We start from the raw sequence: 21,394 nt of genomic DNA, 5'->3' as shown, positions 1-21,394 counted from the left end.
TTCAAATTCTGAAAATATCTTGCCTCTTTTATTAATCATGTCATCTAACACCAATTAAAAAAACAAATACGTGAATATGATATAAAAATACGATCCCGGGATTAACACTTGTTGCAGGCACAGTTATCTCACAGAATATATGTTTGGAGGACCAAGGAAAGGAGTTTATTTTTGTTTTTGCTTCACTTAAAAAAAAAATCCACAGCAGTGCAAGTAGGATCAGGAAGAGGGTAGGAGGGGAGAGATTCTTTAGCAGCAAAATGTCCAAGGTTCTCTAATCACAATCAAAATCAACGGATATTGGATTTAGTGGGGGGGGGGGGGGAAGATGAAAGGGATGCTGCCCAGACCCATTCGTCATCAATCACTAAAAGACTTCTGCTGCAAAAGCCCCAAATTGTGACATATGAAGGACGTGTTCTATTACACAAGCAATCATCAAATGTGTCCTTCAAGCTTTTGACCACGTTTGTCACTTAAATATATGTACAGGAATTGGGCTCCTCCTCCTGTTCACGTCCTTTCAGGTCTCCACCGTTTGGTCGCTCTGGGTGGGCTCATGGTGTCTTTTGCCTCCAATGTTTGAACAGCATGTGCACCAACGCTCCGGTCTGCCTCGCTGGCCCTGGCTGTTTCCAGCAGAAGGTGGGCAGGCAGGGTGGTTTAGTGATCACTGTTCTGTTTCTCTCTCATCCAGGCATGAATCTGTTCTTTCAGTTCTGGCACTGAGAAAAGAAAAGGAATGAATTAATGCCTTGGATGGGCTTTTCCTGAGAGATGATGCCTGCAGTTCAGTATAAAGAAAGGGCCATTTATACCCTCATGGAACTGAAGACTGACGAAGAGGATATGAACAGTAAAGACTGGAATTCTACAGTGAAAAAGAGCAAAGGATGTTTTGTGTCTTTTCCGTTACAAAGTGTCAGAAACCATGGAGTGTCTGGATTTGTTACATTCCCCCCTTTTGGTTACTCTCTGATACAGGATTTTTGGCCCACTGCTCGGGACAGGTGGAGGCACTGCGGTTCAAGCTCTGCCCTCCTCTACCTGGTTCCAGCATGCTCTCTGTCAGCGTCTGTCGGTTGAAGGGGTCCGTGGGGGAGTTCAGCAAGTGCCGCAGGATGATGGAGCGGTCCATGATGGTGCCGGAGGGCAGTCGCACGGGGTCAGTCATCAGGGTGTCCATTAGAGGGTCTACAGAGACAAAGCAAAGCAAATTCTAAGCAAACAATAGCGCCTAAAACTGAAAGAGAATACAAAACAAAGTCCCTCCTATCAGTGAAAAATAGAGCAGCAACCAAATGGCCCAGACCAGGCCCCCAAGTTTAGAAGGAAATCAGCATTAGATAAAAGCACACACTTTTGCAGAGGGGAAAGTTTCCTTTTGTCAGCTACTGGGAGGAAAGATTAGAGAAAAAAAGACAGTAAGACAGACACAGCAGCAAGCAGCGAAGGTGGCAGGCTAGAATCAACCCTTCCTCTTAGTACTACTCACAATTCTTGGAACATATGAATCCCTGCCTGCAAAGGCAAGGCTGACCTTAGAATTTTCAGGGCTCTTATCTGGTTTGAAATCAAGCTAAGGATTTTTTCCCCTTGTCATTTATAATATGAACTAAAAGTAGGCAATGGTAATTTCAATTTCAGACCAAGAGTCTCAAAAAGCAAGGAAAGCACAGAACATCTTCTAATGTTACAGGTTTCAGGTAAAATCAAAGAATTTGGCATAAGAAAAGTGGGTCCACTCACCTCTGAACTCGTCTGGGGCATCACTGTAGTCAATTTCTGCACGTGCATTCTTAGCCACAATCTCCTCTACTTTCTCGGCCAGAAGCTTGAACTTCTCTATCGCTATGGTGGATTTGATTCCCGCCTTCCGCATTTTTGAAATAACTTCTTCAAACAACTCTTTGCTGTAGGACCTCTGCAAACGAGGAAAGACAATGTGAGATGTAAATATAAATGGAAAAAAGCAACCTGCAGAAAATATCCAAAGTAGGCTAAGTTTTCTAAAAAAGCCCTAAAATTATAAGTATATATAAATATACTTTGACATGGCTGCTGCTGCTGCGTCACTTCAGTCGTGACCGACTCTGTGCGACCCCACAGACAGCAGCCCACCAGGCTCCCCTGTCCCTGGGATTCTGACATGGCTATAAATATATAAAGACTGGGATAATCCAAACCAAACTGTACAAGGTTATTACTTCTGGAAGGGGCTTTAGGACTGTGGCAAATGAGAGGAATTAAAAAACATTTAATTACTTTTACAGGAAAAATGCATTTCTTTTAAAATTTTCATACTAAAAAGAAAAGGAAATCTAGTCTAGTTCAGTCTTCGTAAGGCACTCAGACGGTAAAGAATCCGCCTGCAATGTGGGAGACCTCGGTTTGATCCCAGGGCTGGGAAGATCCCCTGGAGGAAGGCATGGCAACCCACTCCAGTGTTCTTGCCTGGAGAATCCCCATGGACAGAGGAGCCTGGCAGGCTACAGTTCGTGGGTCTCAAAGAGTTGGACATAACTGAAAGACTAAGCACAGCACACAGAGACCCAATACCCCGCAAAAAGAGGTAGATAGTTCAGTTCTTTCCCCTAAAGGTAAACATGGTGAAAACAACCCAAACAGAGTTCATAATCAACAGGAGCTTTCTCCCATTCTTTGATGCTTCTCTAAGATCTTTTAGTTTAATGCTATTAAATGTCAGAGGCTCGGCTGATGGGAACAGACAGGGATTATGCCTGTGAGAATGGGAGGGATGACCTGCAGGGCAAGCCCCACCACAGATCCAGGCGACCCTGGACTTCAAACCTGGCTTCACCACCTACCCATTGTGTGGTTTTAGGCAAGGCTCTAACTTTCCTTAGCCCCAGTCTCTTTGGGTGTAAAATGCTGGTAGTAACACCTATCCTACAGGTGCCTAATTTACATCAATCACTGCCATTTCAAAAGAGCAAAGTGCATCATATTTGGCATTTAGACAAAAACACTGGCCACGTGCCACTTTAGTGTTACAAAGACAGGCGGGGAATGATTATATCAGTGACCTGTGATTTCTAAACAAGGATTCACAAGAACAAACATCTGTCCGATTTCATCTTAGTACTTGAGTTTTCTCAGAACGCTGGACTGAAAGTCCTGTCTTCCTTCTATCCTTTTTCAAACTTCAGTTTCTAAATAAGTGCACATGCTCACTTTCTCTCTCCATACACACCCATGCCCCTTATTCAATCCATGTGGGAAAAGAGCAAAGGACGAAGTGTTTTGTTTTGTTTTTTTTTGCCTGGGCCTAGCAATAATAGTTATAGTTTTCTGAAACTAAATTACTACTTTAGTTCAACAGATACTTTATTTGGTATCTACTTACTATGAGCCAGGTAAGCCACTACCCCCATCCCCTAGGGCTTCCTTGATAGCTCAACTAGTAAAGAATCTGCCTGTAATGCGGGATACCCCAGTTTGATTTCTAGGTTGGGAAGATCCGCTGGAGAAGGGAACAGCTACCCACTCCAGTATTCTGGCCTGGAGAATTCCAGGGACTGTATAGTCCATGGGGTCGCAAACAGTCAAACACGACTGTATAATTTCACTTCACAGGGAAATTAATGGCCAGAAGTTCACAGTCAGATGCTGAAAGGGCAAAAACGCACAGGGTGGCTGCTGCTGTCCACACTACTGTGATAATTCACCTTGAATGCCCCAGTCCATCTGGTGTTCTTGAAAACATCACCCACTCTATTTCTCGAAAGAAATTTTGGACTTTCCTGGCAATACAGTGATTAAACACTCTGTGCTCCCAACGTAGGGGAACTACGATCCCACATGCCACGCGGCACCCCCCAAAAAAGATGATTGAGTTTTTAACTGACTGACTTGTGCCTGCTGTTGAGTCAACTTCTAAGATATAGCAGTAGATAAACATTATCAGAAATCAAAGGGCACTTATGATAAGGGGACGTGGCATTCAGTGTCAAAGAGCGGCAGCATCAATTAATCAAACAAATATAGATTACTGAGCTGCTGCTTCAAGTTCAGCGTGGATGGGGTTGGAGAGGAAGCAAAGATGTTGTCCTTGACCTCAAGGATCGTACAGAATGGCTACAAAATTAGACATAAACATATCTGCAAATTATGTATCTGATGAAGGTCTAGTATCCAGAAAGTATTAAAGAACTCACACAGAATATATAAAGAACAAAGTAGAAACGATCCAATTTCAAAAATGGATAAAGGGGAATTTCCTGGTGGTCAAGTGTTTAGGACTCCATGCTGTCATTACCGAGGGCCTGGGTTCAATCCCTGTCAGTGAACTAAGATTTCACAAGGCACCTGGTGAAGCTAAGGGGAAAAAACATTTGGATGAAGGACTTGAATATATAGTTCTCCTAAAAAGATACACAAATGGCCAGCAAGCACTTGTCATTAGGGAAATGAAAATCAAAACTACAATGAAATACCACTTCACTTCCACTAGGGTATCTATTAAAAACAAAACAAAAACACCAGAAAATAGCAAGTGTTGGTGAAGATGTGGAGAAATTAGAACCCTCGTACACTACTCATGGGCTTGTGGGCCTGTTAAACACAGAATTACCAAATGACTCAGAAATTCTACTCCTAAGTATATCCCAAAGAATTGAAAATAGGTATTCACACAAATACTTTGTCTGACTGCTTTGCGGCCCACCAGGCTCCATTGTCCAAGAATTCTCCAGGCCAGAATACTGGAGTGGGTAGACATTTCCTTCTTCAGGGGATCTTCCCGACCCAGGGATCAAACCCTGGTCTCCCACATTGCAGGCAGATTCTTCACAGTCTGAGCCACCAGGAGACATGGGTTCAATCTCTGGGCCAGCAGGATCCCTCAGCCACAGGGCAACTAAGCCCCACGTGTTGCAACTACCGAGCCTGCACTGTACAGCCCATGTGCTGAAACATGTGAAGTCCACGTGTTACTATGCTCCACAGCAAGAGAAGCCGCTGAAATGAGAAGCTTGTGCACCGCAACTGGAGAGCAGCCCCTGCTCTCCACAACGAAAGAAAAGCCCGCCTGTGGCAATGAAGACCAGGAAAGCCAAAAATAAATAAAAAAGAAAAAAAAAAAAAACTAGGTACTGATGCATGTATAACATAGATGAACCTTGAAAACATGCTACATGAAAGAAACCAGACACAAAAAGTTACATACATTGTATCATTCCATTTATATGAAACATCCAGAACAGGCAAATAGACAAATATAAAAATAGGGAAAATAAAGACAGAAAGCAGTTTAGTGGTTGCTAGGGGCTGGGGTGCGGAGAAGGCAATGGCACCCCACTCCAGTACTCTTGCCTGGAAAACCCCATGGACGGAGGAGCCTGGTAGGCTGCAGTCCATGGGGTCGCACAGAGTCGGACACGACTGAAGCGACTTAGCAGCAGCAGCAGCAGCAGGGGCTGGGGTGAGAGGGGATAGTGGTTGCTTAATGGATACACGACTTCCTTATGGGAGTGATAGAATGTTCTGTAATTAGAGAGGGAATGGTTGCCCAACACTGTGAATGTAATAAATGCCACTGGATTGTACACTTCAACATGGTTCATTTTGTGTTATGTGACTTTCACCTCAATTAAAAAAAAAAAAAAAGTGCGTGGGAGAAGTGAGATTTCAGGTGGGCCCTTTTCTACCATTATTTTTTCACAAAACATGGTGTTAACAGACAGTGCTCCAGGAGCATCAGATTGCCATCCATCTGTCCAGAAAGCACAGCGAGATGCAGCCCTGGACACGGCTCCCAAGTCAGGCTAGGACCTCTCTTCTCCTTGGCTCTCTGGGCTTTGGGCACAACTGTCCTGCTGCCCGCCCTGCTTCCTTCTACCCTGACCAGGGGCTCTCTGCTCAGACCTGAGTGTAAAGCTCAGGGGTCCTTGTACTGGTGTCTCCTGTCACCTGTCCTGGGCACCTGTCTTCCACCCGCTCTTGTGTGTGGAAGGCTCTCTGCTTCTTTTCTTGCTCGGCTGCCACTTTCTTCCTCCTTTTGTCTTCTCAGGAAAATATGACACACCAGACGGAACCAGAGGAAATCAATAGCACTGCCCCCAAAGGAGATAACAAAGTGCTACCACCTCCCTGGAGCCTTCCAGTCTTCTATCCTTCTGCCCCTCCCCACCACCCAGACTCTCTTCCAAAACAATCCAGTTGGCAGGCCCCTCATCGGCTTACAGCCAATATAAATGCAAAGTGTCCAAAAATCGAGACAAACATCACACTGTACAACGCAGCAAAAAACCCACTTAAAAAGCATTCTTCTCTCCATGGTGTCACCAGTACTTGTGTGCTTGCTTCAAGGGTCTGGAATAACAGGGCTACTGAGACACTCAAGCAGACCTGAGTGCCACCATAGGCCACCACCATAATCCACAGGCGTTACCAGGGAGTGTGGCTGGTTTACCGGTCACCAAGGAAAGAAGTAGGAAGCACCTCTTTGGTTTTCACTATCTCACTGGGTATGCTGTGTTCATCCACACTGCAAACTTTGTGCTACATTAACTTCCCGTGTTGTGGTGGCCACAGTAAAACCTACCAGGAGAAGAGGGAGCAGGCTAATGACCCTTTGGAGTACCTGACTGTAGGAGTGGAAGAGTCCCTGGGGACTTCTCACACCTGACCTCCGGCTGGGCTGAGAGGACACGTTCTAGTCGGCCTGCTGCCCAAGGCGGACACCCTGAGCTCACATGGTGAGCATTTCCATTTCCTGTCCCTCCTAAGACTACCGTTTATCTTCCATTTCTCAATATATGCAGTATTATACAGTTGCAGACAGGAGAATCATTTTAGCATCTCCCCAAAATAACTGCAAACACCTAACCTGTTCCTTTACCGCTACTTTTTTGCAGAAAAACTGCTTTAGACATATGTGGATTTTTTCCACTGCAGACGCTTTGTCAAGACCACATCTCCTGCTTACATCTAAAAGTACCCACTACATATGTGACATATGTCTCAATAAAGCTTTTACCGGTTAAAAACAAAAAAGAACCTGCAATTTCCCTATTTTGACCTTTAGATGATATGTAAGTAAAAAACCTTTTGGATGGGACTTCCTTGGTGGTCCACTGGTTACGATGCTGGGCTTCCAATGCAGGGATGCAGGAGATGCAGGATTGATCCCCGGTTAGGGAATTAAGATCCCACATGCCGTGCAGGGCAGCCAATAAATAAATAAATAACAACAACAACAAACCTTCTGGAATTCCTAGTGACAGTTACTCTGAGAGGTGAGTAATATCCGGGAAAACAATGTGAACAAAGATGGAGAGATGGAAACGAACATGGAACATTGGGGCATTTTAAGTGGAGAGGAGAGAAGCTGAGGGCAGGGACTCAGAGCAGACACTGGGGAGGAGCCCTGTCTCTGCCCCACGCTAACCGTGTGGCTCTCTAACCTCTGAGTGCCTCCGAGTGCGCGAGGAATCCAAGGGAACCTGTATCGCAGGATTTTGTGAGGGTCGCAGGTGAAAACATGAAAGGTGGTTAAACCCTAACATGTGGTTAATAACCATTAGTTACTACGGTGCTGAAGATGCAGCAGGCCAGAGGAACGTGGAGGGAGAAGCAGCCCTGTAGGAGACTCTGAAAAATTAAAAATCAAGGCTGGACTGGGGTTGCTGGGACTAAACTGGAAGCTGTGGAAATGAAAACCACAAAATAGATGTGATCACCAGGACCCAAAGAATAAGGAAGGGAAGGATGTAAAAATAACAAGGTCTGAAACCTGGAACCACAGGATTAAGAGCAGCACTGAAGCTGAAGAGACTCCCTGAGAAAACAGGGTTTCTTCTGAACTTAAGAGATTTGTCAAGCAAGGCCCTTAACAAGACGGGTTACAAACTCAACTGGAAATGGATCTGAGAGCCAAATCCGCTCTTTATGTCCAAAGTAAAATAACCGGTTCATTGCCATATACACCAGACAAGTTTCCCTTGCCGCTACGGCTGTTATTTGTTTATATCCTAAAAACTTTCCAAGCTACATTTTGCAAAGTGTCCCCTTCCTTGATTTCCAGTGGGGAAAATCCAGAAACAGTGGGATGTGCATGGAGTCTGCCAGGACATCCACAGGGAAGCAAACTCAAGTTGCCCACTACCCCAGGCACTGACCTGGTCGTCAGCGATGGCTTTCGCGAACCGGGCACAGTCCAGCTGCAAGTAAATATCGGTCAGTTGGTCCAAGAGCTTCTTTGGTTCAAAGCCATATTTCTCGGGGTTTTCAACTTTCAGGTCACGGCACTTCGGGCCACAGAGTTGCTGAAGATTGAAGTTCAGCATCGCAGCCAATCGGGGTCCAAGTTCCTAGGGAATCACAGGGTAACAGGATAAGTCAAGCTGTCAAGTCAAGTAAGGAGGACCAAACACTCCCCTTTCAGCGACTGCAGGGCCAGGAATCGGCAGGATAGACGTTCAAAGTATCCCTTACCTGTGCTACATCATATAAGCTGAAGAAGGCCATTCCATTCAGCCTTCTCTTTACTCTCCATTTCTAATCCAACAATTCTAATGCTTAATAGAATGCTGCAGCCTGATGAAATATTTATAAATACCACAAAAGCAACCTTTTCTTTAAATTCATGTTTTTAATTATAAAAACAACAATCACTTCGAATTTGCTGAGAAACAAATCACAAAACTTTGAGTCTGCTCTTTCAGCCATCATTTTAAGTATTATTTTTTTTAATAAATTTCCAGTGTTCCTGGCAGTTTAGACAATATGCACCATTCTCATTTATCAGATGCAAAGAGCAGAGAAATATAAAAGAGAAGATAAAATCTGTCTTGAATAGTTTTAAATCAAGCCAGTGAAACAAAACAAACAAAACAACTAGAAGATAAGTATGAAATGACATGCTATAAGCCCACTAGATGATATAGTACTACTCCAAGTGGGCATACCTTGCTCTAAGGAAACCTGAGAGGGGAAAATCTCACTTTCAGAGTATTAAACAGTGGCCATAAATATGAGTCTTGAAGGCTTCTCTTTAAGGAACAAGGTTTTCATTAAATTTAATGACCGGATCTATACAAATTCAATTTAAACTTGGCTTTTAAAGGACATACTCTTGCACAAAGTACTCTGTATTTTTTTTTTTTTTTGATAAAAATATATTCTTTAATCTACTATTCTTCACTGAAGTATGATGGAACGTCATCCCTTGGGTTAAGATGAATATATCCATGCTATTATTCTACAAACACTATCATTTTTGACCCACAATTTCCAAATATTTTATATCTTGATAATACATCCATAACTTTTAAATTATTAAAAAAATTTTTAATTGGAGGATAATTGCTTTACAACGTTGTGTCAGTTTCTGCTGTACAACATGAATCAGCTATACATATACATATATCCTCCTCCTCTTGCGTCTCCCTCCCCCACTGTATTCCTATATTTAATTGTTAAGAAACTGTGAGATAAAAGAGTGATTAAGAATAGAATATAACTGGTAATTTTTCTCTCTGAAGTGGGAGAGTTTTTTTTTTGAAGTGGGAGAGTTTTGTGTTAACCAGCCAAGACCAGCCAAGAAGGTGAAAACGGTACAGCAAAGGAAAAAGATGATGGCAGGCAGAGGCAGAGACTGGGGGCAGAAGCCCATGACCCATGTGTGCGGACAGCTCAGATCAGTTAGCAGATCTTGAAAAAAATTAATTTTAATTGACATGAAAATATTAGACTTAGCTTTCAGTAATTTCCTTTAAAAATGAAGAATTTAGAGCTAACAAAAGGCTTTATGATAATTTAGTCTCAAATGAAATTTCTTTTTATTTATTTATCTGTTTGGTTGTGTGGGGTCTTAGCTGTGGCACAAGGGATCTTTGATATTCGTTGAGGCATGTGAACTCTTAGTTCGGGCATGGGGGAGTCCAGTTCCCTGACCGGTCCCTCTGCATCGGGAGCTTGGAATCTTGGCCACCGCACCACCAGAGAAGTCCCTCAAATAATTTTTATAGTTCCTGACCCTCTACATAATCACATGGCACTGTCACTGGAGCACCTGAACATAAAATACAACATGACTTAGAGCTATTGCTGCTGCTAAGTCACTTCAGTCGTGTCCGACTCTGTGCGACCCCATAGATGACAGCCCGCCAGGGTCCCCTGTCCCTGGGATTCTCCAGGCAAGAACACTGGAGTGGGTTGCCATTTCCTTCTCCAATGTGTGAAAGTGAAAAGTGAAAGTGAAGCTGCTCAATTGTGTCCAGCTCTTAGTGACCCCATGGACTGCAGCCTACCAGGCTCCTCCGACCATGGGATTTTCCAAGCAAGAGTACTGGAGTACCTTCTCCAATGACTCAGAGCAGGGACCGGCAGTCTTACTGGAACACAGTAACAGCAGAGTTAGTAGCTGAGACAGAGACTGTGTGGCCCACGAAATATAAACTATTCACTGTTTGGCCTTTACAGAAGAAGTTTATAGAAAATCCATTTGCAAGGCTTTAAGGGAAGCAAGTGTCTGAAATACCTTGTCTAAATGAGTTGCCGTGTTCTTATGCTTTTAATGATGCACTGTTTGCTTCATGTTCTGCTGCTCCTGTGCTGAAATCTACTTATGAAAAGACATGAAATGGAAAGGGGACAGGGCAGGGGGCCCATCTCATGAGCAGCACCCAAGCCAGGGTATAGTGATAATCTTGAAGGTAAGAGTAAACAGGGAGGGGACTTTCCTGAGGTCCAGTGGCTTAGGATGTGTTTCCACTGCAGGGGGCACGGGTTTGATCCCTGGGGCACTAAGATCCCACATGCTGTGCATCCAAAAATTTCTTTTTAAAAAAGAGAGAGAAACTAGAGGAAATACCAAATCTTAGGTCCCTTTCTTGCCTTCCTTACTACCCTTGTCATGGTCACATTATAATGCCTCTACACTCTGGGGGGGTGTGTGTGTGTGTGCACCTGTGTGTGTGTTGTGTCTATGTGTGTGTGTTGTGTCTATGTGTGTGTGTTGTGTCTACGTGTGTGTGTGTTGAGGGGGTGGTCAAAGCACAGCAGAGATTTTCATTTATGCCTCTCAGCTTTGACTTCAGAAATAGGATTCAGGTCTCGTCAATCAAGTCAAAGCCAAACATTCCATCTACCAGTGACCTATCATAAACTCTAACTAAGGCTCTCAATAACCTTTGACCTCTTGAATGTAACAAAGTTACACTGAAGAGAACCAAAGATCTTACACACTGTCAATTATTTCTACTTAATAAACTCCAATTTCCAACTGATGTCACTTTATACTTTTCTTATAAGTGAAACACAAGGATCAATAGTGATAAAAATATGCCACAGCTTCAACATTAATAATCCAACGTGCTGTCTCAGCAGAAAGTGAATTAGAAGTGACCGCCTGCAGACTTCAGTGTATCAACAGAGTGCTGTGCGTATCAACTAGCATAACTAGGAACAAACTCGGTGACAGAATCTAACTGATTGGTGACTGTGATGCTAAAACACCCAGAATTTCAATGACGACTATATTTAGTTCTAAGTTGATAGGCTCTGAATGTTGAATCCAATAGACAAAACAAATAGCCCGAAGGTTCTACTCACGGGTCTCAGGAACGGCTTCTGGACCTGCTTGGTGAGGATATGGAACATGTCCACTGTCTCCGTCGCCAGGGCAAGGTAGGAGCGCGAAACGCGCTCGTCCTGAGCGAGCTGGGATTGGCGAGCCTGCTGCTGATCCTGGGGAACAGTGACAGATGCCAGACACATCTCAGTATTGGTCACCCGCTCACCAAGCTCCAAGCGCAAGGGAAAAATACAGTCAGCTCGTAACTAGGGAAGTGTGTTATACAGCCAGCAGACTTGGGGAATCATAGAACCACCTGTATGGCAATGTTCCAGATTACCGAGGTCTATTCCTTTTGCCATCAGACATCCTTAGGACTTTGAAGAAGGTGACCCTGACACATGCTTTAACGTACACGAGACTCAGTTTCCTCAATGACAAAAAGAAGTCGCCATCAACCTCTATGCAGGATGAAATAAGTGATGCTGTGCTTGATACACACTGGGGCCTAATAAAGGCTGTTCATTGTCCTTAGTAACAACCTTTACTTAGTCATCATTATTTTGAAAACATGAGATCTGTTATGCTATGACACTGAAGTCTGTAGGTTTTGCCATGACACCAAGGGCCTGGAGATGGCCAAGCTTTTGAACCATGTCTTTCCACACCAGTCAGGCTGTCAACCTTTACAACTGTCAGCATGCTTGCCTCAGGCTCCATCCTCCTCCTCCTCCTCCTCTGACAGAGGCTGGAACATGAGATAACAAGGTGGATTTGACTCATGGGTAAAGTAAGATGGAGCAGAGAAGGCTCTGCAAGGAATAAAACACAGAAATATCAGGATGGGTTTATATTCTTACAGTTGCTCAGAGGCCAGCTTACTTTGTGTTGGGGGAGGGAAAATAGCTGGAAGAGCTGATGGAGCCACACCAGTATACCCTGGGAAAGTGCCTGGAGGAGAACCTGTATCAGTGTCACATGACCTGCCCACTGCCCTCTGGACAGGACCGAAAAGGTGAAGCAGGGGGACTGGAAGAACAGCAAAGTGAGAACCACCTCAATGTGTGTCTGGGTGTCTTGCTCACTTATCAATCACGGGCCAGGCCTCTGTTAGGGATGGAGCACAGAATACAATCAAGAAGGCTCCCTACCTCATGAAGCTTAGATTCCATTTAGAGAGACAAGCAATAAATAGACACCCACCCAAAGAGATGCTTAATAAGTCTGATCAAGAAAAATAAAGCAGGGTAGCAAGGAGGAAGAGTGTGCTGGGGTCAGGGTGCTACTCTGGAAAAGGTAGTCAGGGAAGGCCTCTCTGAGGAGGTGACATTTAAGAAGGTAGCTAAAGGAAGTGAGTCAGCAAAAATCCAGGGTAAAAGCACTCCAGGTAGAGGGAACAGCAAGTGGAAAGGCCCTGCTGGTCGGGGAGAAGCAAGGAGGCGGGTGTAGCCCAGGAAGAGGAGTGAAGGGAAAAGGGTAGGGCCGATAGCGCATGCCCAGGGAGAATTTGGGAAGCCTGGAAGGGCTCTGAGCAGAGTGGCAATGAGAAGTTGACAGAGGACTTCCCTGGTGGCCCAGTGGTGGAGATTCTGCACTTACAATCCAGGAGGCACAGCTCTGATTCCTGGTCGGGAAACTAAGATTTACACATGCCGTGAGGCACGGCTGAAGAAAAAAAAAAAAAATGAAGCCAACTGAGACTTTAACACCATCCTTCTGGAGTGGACATCAGCAAGGGTGAAGGCTGAGAGACCAGAAGGGAATCTTCTCCATGTAAGAGACGGTAGTGGTCTAGAGGTAGAGGAAAGAGGTCAGACAATGAATATATTTTGAGATAGAGCCTAGGGGCATTTGCTGAGACAGTGGAGGAATCCAGGAAGACTCCACAGGTGCTGAGCCAGAGCACTGAGTAGAATGCAGTCCTCATTTTCTGAGACAGGGCGGAGGAGACCTGGAAGACAACTTTTGGACACAACTGGAGATCCTATTAGAACCCCGGGCAAAGGCAAGTCAATAGCTGGTTACATAAGCCTGAATCAACTTACATAAGCCTGAATCAAGAGTGAGCCGAGCTTGGGAGGCACATTTTGGAGTCTTCAGAATACAGACAGTTAAAGCCTTGGAATAGATGAGATCGGCCTGCAGCTGTTTTCAACTAGGGGCATCAGGTACTGTGTGGGACTATTTCCGGTTGCCTGATAACTGGAAGGAGGAGGGATACATCACTGACATTAAATGGGCACGAGCTGGAGATGCCCTGTAGCATCTGGGACAGTCTCTCCTGACAAAGAATTACTCTTACGTCAAAACTCCAACCAGCACCCTCACCACGGAACACACAACCTAAGGAAAGTCGTGTGTGGAAACAGAAGAGAAGAGAATTGAGGTCTGAGCACAGGGGAGGATCAGGCGGAGAGAGGTGGGGCAGGAAGTGATTTCAAAGCCAAGTAGAACTGATTTCTGAAATAGCATTTGTGAGGGATAATTTATGCCCTTTCCCCACCCATTAACATGGAAAAAAATCAACAGTATGTGCTCAGTCGCCTCATCCACAAAAGCTCTTATGATAATAAGCGCTGGCCCTGGACAAGAAGATGTGCTGCAGAGCCACATCCCAACATCGACAGCACAAGCTGGTCCAGCACTGGCATCATGAGCGACATCAAGCGGGCATCACAGGAGTGGAGAGAAAGGTGAGACTCTGCAGCTTCCCTAATGGGGAGCCAACTATGAGGGAGCATTTGGACAAGACCTCCTTCAAAGGATGGCTAAGAGTTTAATACCGAACAGCAGAAAGTGCAGCATTTTGGACAGGAGTGTCTCAAGGCAAATAAAACCACAGGAGCTGCACATCCTGAACATGATCTCCGGGCTGGTCCTGAACTCAGTCCTCGCCATCCACCATCTCTCCTCACAGTTTCCCTCAAGGCAGGAACTACCTCTGACTTACGGGCCAGGAAACAGAGATGATGAACTCAGTGAGTGGCAGTGCCAGTTCTCAAACCCAGGTCCCCTGGATTCCAAAGCTGGGGCTCTTTCAACTAGAGCTCATGGGTCTCCCTGGCACGTTCTGCAAGGGCTGGGGGACAGGGCCAGATTGGAGTCGACGGACTGGTAAGCTTCGGGGCTGTGGAGGCTCAGGTGCAGGGCTGACTGTGTGAAACAGAGAGCAGAGGAGGAGGGTTTTGGAGGCCCCGGAGCAAAACAGTTTAAGGCGTGTTTAAAAATGAATATGAGAGTGATGAGAAAGACAAAATGTATCTGCTGCTGCTGCTGCTGAGTCACTTCAGTCGTGTCCGACTCTGTGTGACCCCTTAGACGGAAGCCCAACAGGCTCCCCCGTCCCTGGGATTCTCCAGGCAAGAACACTGGAGTGGGCTGCCATTTCCTGGGTGGAAAAAGACATCAACCACTACATTATCTCACGAATACAATTAGAAGGGCTTGAGGAGCATGTTGGCATGGACTCCAGACAAATCCAGAAATCATGGACTCTGGGTGAAGTTCCCCAAAAGAGTGTATGCAGTCTGCAGTTGAAGCACTTTGGCTAGAGTAAGATGTAGAATTCTTATCAAAGTTGTGAGAATACTTGGAATGAAAACCTTCCTCAATGTGCTTCAACACTCGACGTTTGAGGACAGAGGAGCATGGTGGACTACAGTCACAGGGATGCAGAGAGTCGGAAATGACAGAGCGACTGAACCACCACCACAAGATAGTTTTGACTCTACGACTTTAGAACCTCAGTAACTTCTTTATTTTGAGAATGCTACTTACAGTCAAGAAAAAGTAGTCCTCCCTGCTTTCTGGAAAGCAGTTCTGATTTTGAATCTAATAAGACCAGGAGCAGAACTAGCCAATATATGAGGCAACCAATAGCTGTCAAGGGCCTAGTAACTGACCAGAGAACCACCTAAACGACTGCAATAAATGTCAGGAGACGGCAGTAGGCGGCTGCCGGCACAGCAAGCATTTCTCATGGAACCTGGCAAGACAAGCCTCTTTTCTATTTATAACTGAACATAAAAAAAGCAAGATCTATTGAAAGGAAAAACACTCTATCAGAGTCCTTCAGGGTTGTTCACACAGTTGTCTACAGAAGATCAAATCAAATTCTTTTCTAGCAGACAGAATTCTAGAGATTTAGTCCCTAGTTACTTTCCTAAATATTCATCAACATATTCAAACAATAAAAGCTCTTCTCCCTAAAAAGCCCTTTACAGTTAAAAAGGCAGAGGAAGTTTCCAGGACACATTCTGAAAGACTTCTCGGCGCACTGTTTGGCTTTAAGTCAGGTCTCTCCCACTCAAAACCCACGCTCAAATTTCCCAAAAGCCCACAGGAGGGAGATAACAACTGCTGGCCAGTCGGTCACATTTAAGCCTTCAGACCCGAGGAGGCAGCCCTCCACGCAGGGCTCCGCCTAGGCCACCTGCACCGTGTCCTCACCCGGGGCAGCTGGTCCCACTGTTCTTTGTTCTTCATCTCTTCCTGCACTTCGTGGATCCGCTTCAGAGACTCCAGACTCTCATCAAGCAAGAACGTCGTGTCGTTTATCAGCATGTTTATATAGCGGACGAACTGCTTCCCAGAACTAAAAAGCAATTACACAGGATACAGTCACACGTTTACTGGCAGCAAATGTGGCGGCAGGTCCCAGAGAAAAATGGCCTCCATCCAAGTGCTACTCATCTCGCCCTGCAGAGCCACCAGCCTCGACACAACTCGATGCTGGGACCCCCACATCTCCCCCTGGATTGTGTGATTCTTTTATATTAATTGTGATAAGCTCATTCCAGTGATGTGCTGGAGCCACCTGGCATGGTTCCTCAATCATTGCTAATAACATTCTAGAATTCTGTGAGCAAATTCCCTTGGCAGATTCAACTCTGGCATCAGTGGAAGTACTTACACCCTGGAAAACCGGCAAGTGCTGACTTCCAGCACCCCCAGCTCCAGAGAGTGGGTTACCAGCACTCCCCTGGCTCATTCCCTAAATAATTTTAAGTAAAGAAAACACTCTTCCAGACTAGAAAAAATATGCTTAAGCTCACCAAGATATAAGGAAAGCACAAATATCCACATATAAGAGAACTAATGACACAGTTAATCCTTTTTATAAAGAAAGACACACTTAAGAAAAATTGAAAGCTGTAATACAGTTAAAGTACGATATTAACGTTCTTTATAGAAACAGAAGCTTCCAATCTTCAGAACTGTCCTACAAATCCTATTATAATAGACAGACTACCTGGTGAGCTGAGATAGCTTGGTCCACCTATTAGATTCTGGACCTGTCAGATTAGGAAAGAAAAGAGGAACTACTCTTCAGGATCTATTGCTGGGAAATCAGAGGGCAACAGGGCCTTGCCTTGGGAATACAAGTACCTGTTAACAAATGCAGAGGCCTGGATATCAAGAGACTGGAAATTCAGAATGAACACTCCTAATCAGCACCATGCAAATTGAGCTGTAGGCATGCCTGGTCTCTTAAGCTCACTGCAAGCTTTTGTTGGCATGTACTTCTGACAACAAGAACAGTTCATGGAAAGAAAGAACTAACCTAAAGGGTTTACTTTGTGGGAAGCTATCAAAGGAATGGCTACTCCACTGGCCATACGTCCACTGTTGAATGGTAATTCAGTTAACAAGTGACAGCTAGGCTTGATCAAGGATTGAATATGGGTTGCAAATATCAGAGTAGATGGGATAAAATTTCTTCTTAAGACTAATTCAAGAGATCAACATTTTCATCTACTTTTCTTTTTAAAGCACGTTTATTTAAAAAATTTTTTTAACTGGAGGATAATTGCTTTACAACGTTGTGTTGGTTTCTGCCGTACAGCAGCATGAATCAGTCACAGGTATACATATGTGCCCTCCCTCTTGAACCTCCCTCCCACCTCCCACTCATCCCCCTCCCCCGAGGTTGTCACAGAGCACCAGGTTTGAGCTCCCTGCGTCAAAGGTTTGAGCTTGCTGCGTCATACAGCAAATTCCCACTGCCTATCTCTTTTACATGTGGTAGTGCATATGTTTTAATGCTGCCCTCTCAATTTGTCCTACCCTCTCCTTCCCCAACTGTGTCCACAAGTCTGTTCTTTATGTCTCCACTGCTGCACCTTTCCTTAAGTAACTTAGATGGCATTACTAATGTCCAGGTTTAGGCAGTCACTGAAACTTCAGGTTAGTAATGAGACAAACTTCATCAAGGTCTAGGCCCTCCCTACAAAGAACATCATTTCCAATGACAGCCTTCACACTAGCTGCTTTTGAACCTGAAGTCCTCCTAATGTTTCTAACTCTAAAGCTTGATTTCAACATATTCAAAGAGTGCTAGAAGATCCCATTTCAGCCATTCTGCAAATTCATGTAATATTGTAATCAAGAAACACCAAAAAACACAATACTTCATCTCAGAATAGATTCTGTCTCCTTGAATACTATGCCCAAAGTGTCTTGACAAATCTAAAATTCAGCAAAGTCTGGCAGGCAGAGATTTTGACAATCCTGCTCACATTTAGCAGGACCATCTGGAAAACTTAGAGGAGACCAACCAAACAGTCAACAAGAACCAGCTGGGAAAGCTTTTAAGTGGCTGTTTTCCCTCTGATTCGGAGAAGGCAATGGCAACCCACTCCAGTACTCTTGCCTGGAAAATCCCATGGACGGAGGAGCCTGGAAGGCTGCAGTCCATGGGGTTGCTAAGAGTCGGACACAACTGAGCAACTTCACTTTCACTTTTCACTTTCATGCATTGGAGAAGGAAATGGCAACCCACTCCAGCATTTGTGCCTTGAGAATCCCAGGGACGGGGGAGCCTGGTGGGCTGCCGTCTATGGCGTCGCACAGAGTTGGACACGACTGAAGCGACTTAGCAGCAGCAGCAGAAACAGCACCCTCTGACTTGCAAGAAGACATCATGGGCCCAATACTCACTTGAACTCCTCCATAAAGGTGCCATGGTGAGCGATGTTTTGCCAAAGGCTTTTAAAAATGGTGCTAATATGATAGCGAATGGTGAACTTGTCGTAGAACTCACTGGTGGCGCCGGTGTGCTCAACGTCTGAAGAAGAAAGACAAGGGGCTGAAGGACACGGACCTTCCTACCTTTCTAAACGCAGATACTGCTGCTATAACATTAGTAAGTAACACGAATCTGCAAAGTCAGAGATGTGCTAAATGTTGTCTCTACCTCATACATAAGTCAGAGAGAAATTACAAGTGGTTTTGAAGACAGACTTTCACAGTGAAGGAGGGCAATGACACAGTAACAAAATGAACTGGTCTGGGAAAATCGATGGGTATCACTGGGCTAGCATCACCAATGACCAGAGCTGAATTACCATACCTCTCCCAACTATTACTGGTTTATAGAAACTCCACAACACTTCCCTGAGTGGGAAAAAAAACTGGCTTAAATTTTATTAAGGGAAACATATCTACTGAATGTGACTATCACTTTAACTATTTTTGTATAACTGACATTTTAAAACATGTATCAAATTAGAGAAAAGCACAGTAAATCTCTATGTACTCATCATTCATTTACCAGTTATCATGATCCACATAGCTTTTAAAATGGAACAAAGATCAAACTTCTTCTAAAGACAAATAGCTTAAGCATGAGAAATTCCTGAACTCATGACAAATTTTAAAAAGAGGGAAAACTGTCAGGTAAGGACAACGGACTTAAGGAAAAGATGCAATACACTATAAACCGGGGTGGGAATAAAAACACAACATGTTCAAAGACTGATCTCCAAGGATATTCATTAAAGTACTATTATATGGAAGAAAATACAAATAATCCAATGCCCAAGAGAGAACGCAAAAAGGTATTTGTGATATAAATCTGTCTGTCAATGCAGCAGACACAAGTTTAATTCCTGGGTCAGGAAGATCCCCTGGAGAAGGGAATGGCAACCCATTTCAGTCTTCTTGCCTGGAAAATTCCATCACCACAGTCCATGGGATCAAAAAGAGTCTGAGCACACGCACATGCACACACAAATAAAACCACAGGCTACCAAAGAAAATATACAGTTTGAGTCCAATCATATTAAAAAATACACACATTCGCACACGCGATATACAAGCTGACTGGAAAGACACAGAGCAAAATGTTAACAGAGATTCTGAGTGCAGACATTATCAACGAGCTTTCTTTTTGCTATCTTCTGTATTTCCCAATGAACACTTAATAGGGACTTAAAAAATGTTATTTAAAGATAAAAGGACAGTATCTTAGTATGAAGATCTAAAAGCACCTTTCTTTAAGCTGAACTAAGCATCGTTTTATTAACTGTATAAAAGTGTGAACGCAGTATGGAGGGCTGACACAGAGCCTCGTCTATGCTCTAAATGGCCCAGAACACCTGTCCTGTATCCTGAACACAGCAGAGACTAAGTAATGACTGTGAACCTAGGACTCATACATCTCTCCCAACATCAAAAAAAGTTCATTGCTAATGTTCCCTCAAAACTGCATCAGTTCAAGATATAATCCCCAAGTCCTAGTTCTTTTTTTCCCCAAACTTTAAACCTTTTATTTTGTATTGTTGTTGTTCAGTAGCAAAGTCGGGTCCGACTCTTTGTGACCTCAGGGACTGATGCATGCCAGGCTTTCCTGTCCTTCACTATCTCCCGGAGTTTGCTTAAACTCATGTCTGCTGAGCCGGTGATGCCATCCAATCATCTCATCCTCTGTCACCTCTTCTCCGTTTGCCCTCAATTTTCCTGAGCTTCAGGGACTTTTCCAATGAGTTAGCTCTTCGCATCAGGTGGCCAAAGTATTGAAATATAACCAATTAACAATACTGTGACAGTTTCACATGTACAGCAAAGGGACTCAGCCCTACATATATATGTGTATATATATATGTACTCCCCAAACTCCCATCCCATCCAGGTTGCCACATAACATTGAGCAGAGTTCCCTATGTTATACAGTAGGACCTTGTTGGTTATCCATTTTAAATACAGCAGTGTGTACAAGTCCATCCCATACTCCCAAACTATCCCTTCCCTTTGTCCTTCCCCCACTGGCAAACCATAAGTTCTTTTTCTAAGTATGTGAGTCTGCTTCTGTTTTGTAAGCTCACTTGTATAATTTCTTTTTTATATTTCACATATAAGGAATATCATATGGTATTTCTCCTTTTTTGTCTGTCCCAAGTCCTATTTCTAGAAGGCCTGCAGAGATCTAGATCCCTGCTTCCTGCTCACAAGTCTTCTTGATTCAATAAGCTGCCCGGGGCCCTAAGGGCCTTTCCATGTGCTGTTCTCACTGTCTGCCATGCTGTGGCTGAGATCTTCTCAGGGCTCCCTCTTTAGTCTTGTTTTCAACATCACTCCAAAGTCATCTCCTTGGAGACCTGACTGTGCTTAAAAGTAACACCAGGCTGGCGACACTTCCCTTGTGGTCCAGCGGTTAAAACTTGACGCTTCCACTGCAGAAGCTGCGGGTTCAATCCCTGGTCGGGGGACCAAGATCCCATATGCCAAAAAAAAAAAAAAAAGTAGCACCAGGCCCTCCTCTCACACCCACTCTCTGTAAGTACCTTATTTATTGGTTTCATGCCAGAATGCCTAACTGGCGGTGACATGGGTTTTGGTGTTCGCACGGCTAGGCCCAAGTGGCAACATTGGAGCTGATGTGTAGTAGGAGCTCCACGCGTATTTGCTGAGCTGGTGACAAAGTCGACTTGGGCTAACACTGTGCTGACTCAGATCAGCTTGGGAAGGGGAATGGTCTTGCAGTTGTCTTGGTTATCAGTGTTCTTCCTGGTTCTGAGTAGACACGTTTTGAGTGCTAGTCCTTAAGTACCACCTTTGCTCTAGTACAAATAAAAC

General features: G+C 44.4%; 1 protein-coding gene across 2 annotated transcripts in view; it reads right to left on the bottom strand.

Moving 5' to 3' along the window:
- UBE4B (ubiquitination factor E4B) overlaps positions 1-21,394 on the bottom strand; it is a 125,274-nt gene continuing 103,880 nt past the window's right edge. For both annotated transcript variants that reach the window (XM_055419528.2, XM_055419529.2), the window contains 7 exons: positions 18,479-18,605; positions 15,989-16,133; positions 11,578-11,712; positions 8,142-8,333; positions 1,750-1,924; positions 1,048-1,194; positions 1-725 (listed from right to left, as the gene is read on the bottom strand). In XM_055419528.2, the coding sequence (XP_055275503.2) occupies positions 664-725; positions 1,048-1,194; positions 1,750-1,924; positions 8,142-8,333; positions 11,578-11,712; positions 15,989-16,133; positions 18,479-18,605 (983 nt within the window). In that variant the 3' untranslated portion in view covers positions 1-663. The remainder of the gene's footprint in view (positions 726-1,047; positions 1,195-1,749; positions 1,925-8,141; positions 8,334-11,577; positions 11,713-15,988; positions 16,134-18,478; positions 18,606-21,394) is intronic.

This window comes from Moschus berezovskii, chromosome 17 (genome assembly GCF_049115385.1).
Source record: "Moschus berezovskii isolate FMDL1 chromosome 17, NW_MosBer_1.0, whole genome shotgun sequence".
Classification (NCBI taxonomy): domain Eukaryota; kingdom Metazoa; phylum Chordata; class Mammalia; order Artiodactyla; family Moschidae; genus Moschus; species Moschus berezovskii.
This window is presented reverse-complemented; position numbering and strand designations above follow the sequence as displayed.